The sequence below is a fragment of the Macaca mulatta genome, chromosome 9, assembly GCF_049350105.2.
Source record: "Macaca mulatta isolate MMU2019108-1 chromosome 9, T2T-MMU8v2.0, whole genome shotgun sequence".
NCBI classification, from domain to species: domain Eukaryota; kingdom Metazoa; phylum Chordata; class Mammalia; order Primates; family Cercopithecidae; genus Macaca; species Macaca mulatta.
In genome coordinates, this window is record NC_133414.1 from 119338483 (window position 1) to 119351313 (window position 12831).

Consider the following 12831-nt stretch of genomic DNA (forward strand, 5'->3'; position numbering starts at 1 on the left):
CTGCTGCATACCCAGGAGACAGACACAGAGTGATCTTGCTCTTTTGCAAAAAGCCTGGACACCAGACTGTCTCCCAACAATAGTGATTAAAAGGGAAACAGGCAACTTGAATGTGAGCTCTTGTACAGTTGTTGCCCGGAATTCAGTTTTAATGAGGCCAAGTTCACAAACTCGTTTGCTCTCTCTTTCATTTATTTTCATTTAAAAATAACTTTTAAAAATAACTCAAGCAATACACATTTATTGAGAAATGACAAAAAGAATGAACAAACACAAGAAACTTGCATAGAATCCTAACATTCATCATAATCACTGGCAAACATTTTGAGTCGTATCTTTCCTGCTTTTTTTCCACAAAAGTTTAATTTTACAGTACATAATAATTGGAAAAAAAAAACTGTCTCAAACCCTTACTATTTCCAGGTTTTTTTTTTTTTTTTTTTTTTTTTTTTTTTTTTTTTTTTGAGATGGAGTCTTGCTCTGTCACCTAGGCTGGAGTGCAGTGGCACCGTCTTAGCTCACTACAACCTCCACCTCCCAGGTTCAAGCAATTCTCCTGCCTCAGCCTCCCAAGTAGCTGGGATTATAGGCATCTGCCACCACGCCTGGCTAATTTCTGTATTTTAATAGAGATGGGGTTTTTCCATGTTGGCCAGGCTGGTCTCAAACTCCTGATCTCAAGTGATCTGTCTGCCTCAGCCTCCCAAACTGTTAGGATTATAGGCATTAGTCACCATGCCTGGCCTCCAGGTATATTTCTGGGGACTTGGGATATATGAGAGAAAAACACAGACAAAAAACTCTGACTTAATGGGTTTATGTTTGTACTATTTTGTAATATTTTATTCTGATATTTTGTGGACAGTTTTCCAATTAAAAATATATATTTACATAATCAACCTTTTAATAACTTCATTATTCCATAACACACAGGTACAAAGTTACAGGTCATCCATAACACATGGAAAAAAAAAAAAAAAAACTTTCCCAAGGAAATAGCAAATAAAATTGCAAATATTTAGTAAGCAAGTATTAAGTAGAAACAGCTAGAGATGCTGAGAGGGATGCTAAAAGGATTAGGACAGTGCCCTAATCTTCAATATAAGGAAATAGAACTGGAGCGAGAGAACCTACATGCAGAAACAGAAACAACATCACGAATGTCATATTACAACCATATTTTAATAGGCCCTACTGGAGCACTATTAATATCAATGAAACTGTAATAACAGCTAACCCTTATTGATGATTTGGTATATGCCAGATATTCCGTTAAGAAGTTATATTATCTCTGTTAACCATCAAGCCACCATATAAGAAATATACCATTAGTATCCTCATTTTACAGATGTGGGAACTAAGGACAGAGATAAAGTTAATTGCACAAGTTCATACATCTAGTGGATAGTAGAGTCGGCAATTAACCCAATAAATTATATTTTAAATCATGTGTACTTTTTGCCATTTAAGACATATTTTGCCCGTGGTTACGTGGACAGCCATGGAAGATAGTTTTTTAGTATACACTGAATGACAGAAATTTCACCTGGGCGGCACTGTACTGTCCCGTGTGATTTACAGAGCCTTCCATTCCACATGTCTTTGTTGCACATGGTTTCCATTGAGAAGCTGATAAACACTGTGGGCTGCATCTCTCCATGGGAAAAAGTAAAGCATATTAACACAAAATTATGCAGACAATGGAAGAAGTCCACAGACTCTTAAACTCATGCGTAAATCTTAAGGAAATGATTTTCAAACTTGAGTGTTCCCAAGAATCTCCTGGGGAGTTCGTAAAATATACAGATTCCTGGTCCCTTCTCCCCATCAGGGCATTCAAAGCAGGACCCATGAGGACAGCACTTTGAGAAATGCTGCCCCAGGCACCTATGAGTGAGCCCATGCCTGCCCAGTTAAGAGTTCTTCTATCGTTTCAGCAAAATGCAAGTCAGGGCAAGCAGGGCTGCAGACGATAAATTTCTAAACCAGGGTGCTGAATGTGCCTAAAATAGCCTTTCTCCCTTTAATGATTATAATCAAGAATGTACAGTGGGAAATGCTGAGGTAAGGATAAAATCTTTCACTTTTAATCTGCCCCCCCAGCCACCCACCACCCAGCCCCAAACCACCAAAGGCCCTGGAGCAGAAGGATTGATAGCCCATGATTTTGTGTCTCAACAGCTCCCGTTACTCTGGTTAGGGAAAGATGACTAGAGGCATCAATCTATTGGTTCCAGGGCACAACATGATTAGTTGGTTGTCTGATAACACGATTGTTATCAGCGCTTTCTTTAAAAAGTGTACACGTTGTACACACTGTCACTGTAGGGTCATTAGTCAGCAGGGAGAAACCAAACAGCCCATCCCAAACATCCTTCCAGGATAACAAGATGACAAACATTAATAACCCCCAGAAGCCACTTGTGGGGATGGACAGAGGTGAGGGTTTCAACCCAAACTGCATCATGGAGCGAGTTATTGCCAAGTCAAGTGTCACTGACCTGACAGTGGGGTGAAGTGAAACGGAGACCCCCAAGAAAAGTCATTCATATCAAGAGTTCCCCTATCACCCCATCTGCACTGAACTGTGGAGTTCTTTAAAAATTAGCTGGGCATGGTGGTGGGCACCTGTAGTCCCAGCTACTTGGGAGGCTGAGGCAAGAGAATGGCATGAGCCCAGGAGGCAGAGCTTGCAGTGAGCAGAGATCGCACCACTACACTCCAGCCTGTGTGACAGAGCAAGATTCTGTCTCAAAAAAAAAAAAAAAAGAAACTCAAAAATAAACCCATTCAAAAATGAATTTATATAAAAATAAACCCATACAAAGCATGATTTAGCAGAAGGAGCTTTGGTGCCAGAAAGGGCAAAAATCAAATCCCAGCTCTGCCACCTGCTAGCTGGGTAACCTTTGGCAAGTTGTTTATGCTTGACTTCTACAGCTTTAGAATGAGGACAACAATATGTAGTTCATAAAGGTATTGTGAGAATCAAGAGAAATCATGTGGTGATGTTCCAGATCATATTTCTGGGGAAGCTATTCACTAAATTGGTGGTTATTCATATTAATATTGTTAAAGGAGACATCTGTTATAATCAATATGTCTTATGTAGATAGAGTTATCCCTGATGTTCAGCAAACTTTCCTTTGCTCTCTTCTTCCACTCTCACCCCAAAAGTTAGAAGTAGAAAAAGCTATAGCTGGTAACTCAATTATAATCCTTGAGCAAGTAAAACCCATTAGCATCAACAGGCAGTCCTTCAGCTTGACTACTGCTGCTCCAAAATGTTGATTAATACTCTAGGTTTCCTATATGGGAAGACGTAGTGAGACCACCTTTAATATTATTTTTAACTAGCTTTTATCTGCATACGAAAATTAAACAGAGGAAGAGATAGCTGTACCTCCTTTCTACCCCAAGCCACTATTGCAATAAACCCAGTCATAAGTAGTCTCATCTCTGAAGTTCATTAGCAGTGGAATATATATGGCAGACAGGTTATTACTAGGAACCTCACTTCCAGAAGGTCCCATCATCACTCTTCCAGAAGGTCCCATTATCACTCTTTAAGGGAACTTCAGAGGTTTAAACAATGCCAAGAGCATGACTTTTCATGAGGCTACTTGTTTTAAAGCCCAAGACAAACAACTTGAAAAGCTGAACCTAGAACTCAGGAGCTCTACGGCCATTATTCACTCTTCTTCCCACAATGGAAAACCTTATGGACACAGGTGCATAGGCTTCAGACAAACCACAAAGCTAGGGTGCAGCTGTGTTCTAACTCTTGCCTGTGGCAAGCCAGCAGTGTGCCAAACCAAGAATCACTCCTACAGTGTGACCAAATGTTATTTGACCTTCTTCTTCCACTAACTGACCTACTTAATAGGAACATCTTGGTTTCTTTATCTGAGAGTGTAGATGACATTTGTCTTTCCTATCTTATAGAATTGTGGTGAGAAAAAATACCTTAAGTAATGGAAGTAATGTGTTGATCTTCGAAAACTGAATCATTTTGCAAAGAGAAAAAAGGGCTATAACTGATCTAAAGTGGTATAAAAACATTCAGGAGTGCTATAGAAATAGACACAATATCTTTCATATGTGTGTAAAATCTCACATAGGATTTCCGACAGAACATCCACGTCTTTTTTTATTCCTATCTACATTCTAGGATAAGCTCTGTTCTTTCATTCTAAACGTTGCACAGTAAGATTCCACCTTTGCTTCTTGCCAACTGTTTGCTTACTCCATCCATACAATCGGAGCAGAGTTTGAGCTCCTTAACAGGAACCACTGCACTTTTATGGAGCCTGGGCTCACCTCGCAATGAGCACATCTCTTCTCTGCCATCCCCTTTAGTCACTGTAGAGACGCTGTTTGGCAGTTTCCCCTCCAGGAGACAAAAGTGCCTTCTCTACACCTTTGAGCCACAAAATAAGGGACAGTAATTGAGACATACCCAAAAACAGGACAAATATTTTACATACATTTAGTGACTGAATATAAGCTGGCAGGGAGCCAAATCAATTTATCCTCAAGGCAGCCTGAACAGTGATCTCTCTCATCAGCAACTTAAACAAAAGAAAGTCCTTTTGTGAAAACTGTGTGTGGAAAATGTCAAGGTAAAAATGAAATGATGATGACTCCAGCTAAGATTTAATGTGCAAATAAGGGCAGTCATGTCTCTCAGTGACCATAAAGGTTTTTATTTTCCTACTGGGCTTGGAATGTACCCAAATTTACTACAAGATTGATGTGTATATTTTTTGCTTAATTCATATTTTTCAGTCATTCCTAAGGTTAAAACTTTAGTTAAACATAGTTTTTAAATAAAGTAATTTAAATTCCTGGATATAAAGAGGAAGGTTTACATCTCTCAACCTTTAGTCATGACATCCATTCAGCTAAAAATATCCTTGTAATAATCTCCAACTGTTACTTTCAATCTTCTCTACATTTCAAGGTTTGTCTGAAGTACATACTCTACAATCCAGTTTGAAGGCCACCCCAGCCAGAAGATGTCCAACTCTCCTCTGACCTCCTACAGCATGTTCTGTCCTCAGAAAATGCACATCCCCTGCTGTCTCTTAAGAAGTTTCTTTGTGTACAAGACCAAGAGCTCATTGAGGGCAGGAATTATTTCTTTTCATCTTGTGTAGCACTTCACAAATATCAGTATGCCAGTGAATGATAAATATTAGGAACTCAATAAATACTTGTTGAATTAAAACTAAATATAACAATTTGTATAAGCCTCTTAGCATAATGCTGACACATAGCAATTACTCCTAAATGGGAGCAATCATTACTCTTATATATAAATGTGATTGGTGTATCTGCTTTCTTGCCCTATCCTATGAATTTCTAAGGCATCTCTTTTAAAAAATGTGGATATAGTTCTGACAGTCAACATTCATGTCAATGATTGCTAGAAAATCCCATTCAATAACTAAGAGATTTTTACTTTCCAATTTCACATTAGGGCATTTTTTGGCGGGACGGGGAGGTCCAAAGATAGCAAGTTCCTTAACATGAAGATGTAATACAACAAACCTAATAAACTATGTTTTGCTGCAAACCATGTGCCCAGATTGAAATGAAGGCCTGCTGGGATCTCAAATTACTTCATTTTCCTTAAATAGATATGCATATGAACTGAGAAAAAAGGAAGAACCTTGTGAAATAAAAGGTTTGTTCCCTTACAGGTCAAGGGTATAGGTCTTTGTGTCATTTCTGCATCCCCAACACTCCTAGTGCACTTTACTTAGTAAATGCAGTAGGTACACAGTATCTGTATGAACGAACTATTAAATTAGTTTTGACCTGTAAAGGATTTTAGTCTATTAGCGCCATTTTACAGAGGATGAAATTGAGGCCACAACATTTCAACATGCTATGACTACATATATAATTTTTGTATACAGCCAGGATTATAACCAACAATTCTTAATTCCCAGTAGAGAACTCTTTCTTCCCATAAGAAAAGTAAGTAGCATTTATTGAGCATTTACTATGAACAAAGCACTTTGTATCCACGATGTCGCCTCTTTAGCAAAAAGCCTCCAGAAGATATACTATCCTCATATTTTAGATGGGGAGACTGAGGCTCGAAGAATTTAAGTGACTTACTCAAGGCAATGTGCTGATTTAGTAGGACAACTAAGATTCAAACTCAAATCTGTCTGATTTTAAACCCACTGCCTTCCAAATCACACCACATTAGCATTCATATAGCATTAAGTACTGAGAGAAGGAATTATGTAGGCTTGCTAGATAATGCTAAAATCTTTTATCATTTTACTTTTTAAAAGGTCAGCACCCCTCCCACCAAAAAAAAAAAACTGTATCAAAATGTATAGCCAAGTCAAGCATTCATAGCCAACATGCCTATAATATCAGATTTGTCATTAAATTAGAAAAGGAATCTATTCCCGAAGAACAACTGAGCTGCAAGACGAAAGATCGCAGGTTACCTCTTGCTCACTGAATCACCAGGTGCAGATTCCACATCTCACTGAAGATGAAGAGGTGGGTGGATGAGAGAACAACCAAATCACTACTTAAGGTAAAGAGTGCAATGTGACAGGCACGTGTTAATGTCCTCGCTTTTCTACAAGAAGATGGAGCTTCCAGCTAAGAGTACATCCTCCTCCACCATCATCAGAAATCAACTCAAGATAGGATTATCTAAAATATAGATTCCAAAAGGTCTGAGTTTTTCTGTTCTATTTTAAAGTCCATTGTACAAGCGACCTCTGTGCAGTTTGGGCACAGGATCACCCTGGGTGACAGTCTCTGTTCTGCCATTGACCCCCTGTGTCTATTTGGCAATTCATTTAGCCTTCTGGAACCTCAGTTTCTTCCTGTATGTAATGACAATAATAACACCTACTCATGACATTTCTGTGAAAAATTAAGTGAGATGATGAATGTAAGGCATCTATCCCAGAAGTTGGCCCAGATTGGGACTCAATTTATTCACTAATGTTGGAGGGTAAATGTCAAATCCCAGAACAACTAGAAGCAAAGAGGTACACAGAAATCAAGCAGTCCATCACGTGCTATGAGAAATGTAACATTAAAGATGTCATCATGGCAAAATAGAAGTCAAGTAAAACCCTCTGTTAACACATCTTGTAATATAATTGCCAGTGAGAAAGGGGCAGAGTGGTGAATTGAAATACTAAACTTAACTCTGGCATAAAAACATGAAAAAGAGATATTAACACTCATCATCTACTTACTACCTACAAAGAATTTTATAAAGATTAATGCTACAGCACTTTAAAATCCCTTAGAAATAAGGAATAAACACATACACCATTATGCATACATATAAAGGCAAATATATATTTTAACACTCTAAGGATTACTATATAAATTTAGATCAGGGCACAGCATGCCTGGGATGAGTAGGGTGGGAACAATATGTTCTTGCTTACGACACCAAGCTCATGACAAATGATTCATACCCAGCACCTTTCATGCCAGAAGATCCCCCCAGGTGTTCCACCAACTCTAGCAACAGTTTCCATCAATCGAGACTGCAGTACAGAGGAATCACATCACACCCACAGACGAGGCAAAACAGACATGTCTTTATACAACTGCTCAAGTCCAACAGCTGAGGGGGCAGGAAAGAGAAGGGAAGGAGGTGAGTGAACCATCCAGAATTCTTCACCAGATTGACAGGCAGCCTATAATTACCATGCATTTGCACCTTGAATGCAGGTGTTGTCATAATCAGAGACTCTTCTTAGCAAAGGCTTTTTGCTAAAGGTGAGAGGGCTTCACAGGATGTGTGTTGCCTGTGGCCCTGAATGGGTTTGGAGGCAGATTTATAGTGGAGGACACCTAAATGTGAAAAGATAAGAGTCCCCCATGCCCCCCACCACTCCAATCTGGCCCTCGGGTTTAAATTAGTGGATTTCCCACTCTGGGGTAAAGTGAAGTGCTGTTCAGAGTCCCAAACAAGTGTATGAGGCTTTAAAGTCATGCTGCCCTCTTAGGTATAGCCTGGCTCCTAATTCTCTCTAGTTAATCTGACTGGCATAGCCTCCACTTTAGAGATGGAAAAATCCACAATTTGCCTCAGTCTAACCACAAATAAGCAGAACTAGAATTCAGGTCTCCACTCTGCTTTGCATTCTACAAAACTGCCAAAAAAAAAAGTTTATTTATGCTTTCTTTCCTTTAAAAAATATTTTAAACTTTCTCTGAGTCTGGTCCAGATACGTAGGACTAGCTTTGTTTTGGAGGACACAGATAAAGACTATTTCTCTTTCTCCACTATCTGTATGTCTACACTTACAAAAGAAAAAGAAGAAACACCGTTGTGTGTGTGACCAGAGCAGGGACTGGGTCAGAAGACGTCTTTATGGAATAAGAGACTTCAGAGGGCAGAAATCTCACCTCATTAGTTAACATGATTTGAGTGATCAAAACTTTAACACTTATCACCTTATTTCCTACATTATCTCAGACTTGCCTGCATGTTCAATGCCCTGACCCTAACAAGCCCTACTAGAATTATAAGCAGCATTTATTATTATTTTTTAATGCTGGCAGTGCTTGGCACCATTTCCTAAATGGAGGTTAAAAATTTGCCAAAGATGTATTCTACTTTTCTCTTTCTTTCCAAGATCTTTCAAGAGATGAGCTTAAAAAAAAAAAAAAAAAAAAGAGGTCTAATGGGTGAGTGATATTTTACAGCTTGAATTACATTAAAAGCCAGAAACATTTTGAGTCCAAGGTCTTTTACTTCTTAATACAACAAGAGCTAACATGTTTGATGTGTTTAAAATCTCCCCTCAAAGCCAGAAGCTTTGAGTTTATCACTTAAAGCAGTGTGAAAGTTATTCAATCAGTTTAAGAAGATTTGAGTTCAAATTAGAGGATTAATTTTAGTGGCTATGATATGAAAGATAAAATAGTTAAGGCAAGGGATGAGGGCAAGGGTCTCCAGAACTTGAATGGAAAGAATTTCAGCTTCATTTATTTGATCAAACCACTCCTGAGAACCATATAAAACCACAGCCTCTGTCATGAAGGAGGAATTGTAGGGAAAACCCTGCTACCGCTCTCAGGACAGATACATCAATCAATACTAAATATTATCTATCATGATTTGCCTTAATACAATTTATATCTAAGTACCCAAGGAATTCATGATGACAGACTAGCATTTTAAAATGTTCACAACTCTCATTTAAAAGCTGACAATGAGCACAACTCACTAAAGTGGCACTTCTCTGGGAAGGTTTCTGGGAATTACATCACAACGGAAAACGTTCTGAAAGGTACCAGAATGTGTAGATTGTGCATATTACAAACACTACAATCTCAATTACCTGGGTGAAGCTGTAAAACTTGAAAATTTTTTCCCCCATTTTACCCATCCTTGGTTTTTATGTTCTTGTCTATGCCTGGAGAAGTTTCCACACTTTAAAATCATTGTTAGTTATTAGAATCAAAGCTGGTTCTTTATTATTTCTACTCACTGAAGTTTCCAGGTTCAATTTCAATGGGAATAGCTCCCTCAGATTGCAGACAAGCAAGCTTTTCTGAAAATCTAAAACCTTTCCTGATATGACCAAAGCTCATGGACTTGCATCCTAAGTCCCCTGGAATCCAGCCTCCTGGAATTGAGCAATCCCTTTCCTGCCTTCATAAAGGGTATGTTAAGTCTTTATTTGTGCTCTTCATTAGAGGAGGTCAGGCAATGGGGGAGAACAGGGAGTTGTTGTCACTGGGATATATCTGATTTTCCTGAGACTGACCATGCCAGAGAACAACCGCTCATTCACAGACTGGAAAGCCCCAGTTCTCAAAACACACTCGCTTAGTGCTGTTAGAAGATGCTGGAGAGTTCCTGTCCTGAAACTTGCATCCACTTGGTCCCCTAAAGCAGAGGATACACTAAAGAACACCCTATACTCTCCACTGCAGTTCTCCCTTGTGGGGAAGAAGGGGTTAGGAGCTCTGCATGAAATTAAATGGAAATAAAATAAAACGCCTACATACATGGGTCTTCTTAATCTTCCTTGAGCCAGTACATAAGTCTGGCAAGTAAAGGGAAAGTCACTTGAGGGGATGTCAGCCTGCCTGGAAATTTAACCCTTTCGTCTCTGTATTAGGAGAACTTTAACCCCTCTGTTTGTCTGGTCTTCAGTTTCACACACCAGTGCGACCAAGGCAACAAGAAATAGGGATTTGACTCCTCAGTTTGAAACTGTGGCATTTGGAGAGGACTCTGATGGTGTTGGTGGGAGAGATGGGGAGGCTAGTCTCCTAGCAGGTGATGTTAACTCTTGGGGGAAGTGGGCAAAGACCAGTTTGCAGCATCTCCCAAGTCCAGAAACCCTATTTCCCCCCAATTCTCCACCAGATCACACAGCCGACTTTAACCCTTTCCATCTTTCCACTCCTTTGCCCTTAGTCCCATTCTACTCACGCTGCTGTTGTGGCCAGACCAGTGGACCATGGCTTGGTTGTGTGCTGAGTCTCCCGTCAGAGCAAACGTGGTGCTGGTCAGCCTCAGCTCCTCCATCCGGAAGCGGGTGGCTTTGTCCGGGTCCCGCTCCCGAGTACCAGGCTCCTGCTGCCCTCCATCTCTTAGCACTCCCCGGGGGCTCCGACTCGCGCCCTCTCCCCGTTCTGCCTTCTCCTGATCCGCACCGCTCCGTCTCCTCCGGCCGGAGCGTGCAGCAACCGCCACGGATGCTCCAGTGCCCCGAGCCCGCTCCAGGGACAGCGCTCGGTTCCCGGGGGCCACTGAGAACAGGGGGCGCACTACGAGGGGCAGGGGCGTGGCAGGAGCCCTGCCTGGCGGCCCCTGGTAAGAAAAGCCCCTAGGGGTCGAGGCCGAGCGTGGGGCCGAGCTGGGGTGCGGCGGGGGGCAGCAAGAGCCGCCGCCGAAGACGCCCGGGACGCAGAGGACCAAGAGCCCCGCGCCGGCTAGGAGCGCGCTCAGCCGGGCTTGGAAGCCGCCGCCGGCGCCAACTTTTCCCATCGCGGGAGCGAAGAGCAGCGGAGAGAGGGTCCCGGACCGAAGGTGGCGGCGCGGAGCTCGGCGCTGGCGGCTGTGGGGGGCCGGCGCTCAGGACCCCAACTCCATCCAAGTTGGGCCGCGGTGGGGGCGGGCGGAGGCGGCGCCAGGCAGGTGGCGGCCGCTCGCCCGGGCTGGGCTTGTGCAGAGCGCGGGTCCGGACGGAGCGAGCCGCCGCCGCGCGGGGGTGGAGCTGAGCTGAAGTCACTGGCGGAGCGGGCGCGGGCGCTGGCGGGCAACGCGGGAGGGAGGGCGGGCGCTGCCGGGGCTCCGGGCGCCGCGTCCCGCGGCCGAGCTGCGCTGCGCACCGGGTCTCCGGGCGCTGGAGGCGCCTCCGGCGACCTCCCCTCGGCCTCGCAGGCGCTGCCGCCGCCTCTCCTGCCGCCCACTCTGTGCCCCCGCGGCCGCGGGTCCCACCGCTGAGTCCGCGCACCCTGCCCGCGGGGGCGGTCGACCCCGGGCTCCCAGAGCAGTCGCTGTGTCGGGAGCTTCCTATTCCTGCTTTATTGTTTCTATCAGTCTGTGTTGCTGTTTCCTTTTTTCTCCGTCTTTCTCGCCTTTGCTAGTTGAGGAGATACAGATGGGTGGGCTTCTGCTCGTCCCCTCTCTTATGCTTCCTGAGTTGGCATCTTGACCTTACCCGGAGCACAGGCTGTGTGTCCCAGCCTGGGGGAGATCTCGGAAAGGCAGCAGCAGAGAGTGATGTAATTAAATGATCGTGTGTGTGTGTGTGTGTGTGTGTGTGTGTGTGTGTGTGTGTGTGTTTTAGTTTGGGGGATTTTTTTCCCATCAATTACAACGCTTATATTTATCTCCTAACCTCCTAAAGCATTCATTGAATTTGAACCCAATCTTCGTGCATGCAATCATATTTAAGAAAACGTTTTCCACTAGGCGTTTTTTAAGCAGATATATCTTGGTTTCCCTAAGAGACTGCAAACTCACTGAGGACAGGAAGATCAAATTTAGAGCAACTTGGAGGAAGTGATCTGGTTTTTATTTATCATTTTCCTCAGTACATGGCACAGTATCCTACATGGGAGGAAATCTGCCAGTCATTAGTTCAATAAATGTGTATTGTGAGTCTAACGCATATCTGCATAACAAATAAATACAGGAAAGGAGGCACAGTACTTATAGTTATTCTGTGTCATTCAGTGCCTGATCCAGTGCTACTGTCACATGCTTTGCGATCCCTATTAGAAAGTCTGTGATGGTGCTCTGCCAGTGGTTTGCTTTGGGACCTCAGACAAATCACAATCTCTTAGCTTCCTAAGCTTTAAAATTAAATGGTCACATTAGATGACCTTTAAAATCCCTACTGCTCCTAAAATTCTATAATTGTATGATTATAGTATGTGCCCAGCCTAGCACCTCTGCTACTGTTCATAAGTTCAGATGAAGATTTATAGCAGGTGAATGGGCTTTGAAAATGGCAAAGAATTTCTCAAAATCCAATCCTTTTTAAAGTAGACAGTTTGCTTCTAAGGGTTGAAATGGTTTCAGAATTCTTTGTTCAAAGTAATACTGAGGGATAATTACTCTTCAATTAATTAAATTATTTCTAATGTCCAAGAAAATGTCTGTTATACCAATCCAGAGAGGTGTTGTAAAATATTGACCTAAGTTATTGTTCTTATGACCAGGGCAGGAAAACTGCAAATGCAAGGAGGGCAGGCTTCTCAGCCATTAAACTTGAGTACCTAAAACGACAAAAGAATGTTCCATTTGTCGTTACAGAAGAAATACAAGCAAAAACACCTTTATGCCTGGATCTTCTAAAA

At 42.2% G+C, this 12831-nt stretch overlaps 1 protein-coding gene across 4 annotated transcripts in view; it reads right to left on the reverse strand.

Moving 5' to 3' along the window:
• SORCS1 (sortilin related VPS10 domain containing receptor 1) overlaps positions 1-11253 on the reverse strand; it is a 589929-nt gene extending 578676 nt beyond the window's left edge. For all 4 annotated transcript variants that reach the window (XM_015148114.3, XM_077945596.1, XM_001083180.5 and 1 more), the window contains exon 1: positions 10454-11253. In XM_015148114.3, the coding sequence (XP_015003600.2) occupies positions 10454-11011 (558 nt within the window). In that variant the 5' untranslated portion in view covers positions 11012-11253. The remainder of the gene's footprint in view (positions 1-10453) is intronic.
• Between the last annotated feature and the right edge of the window lie 1578 nt (positions 11254-12831).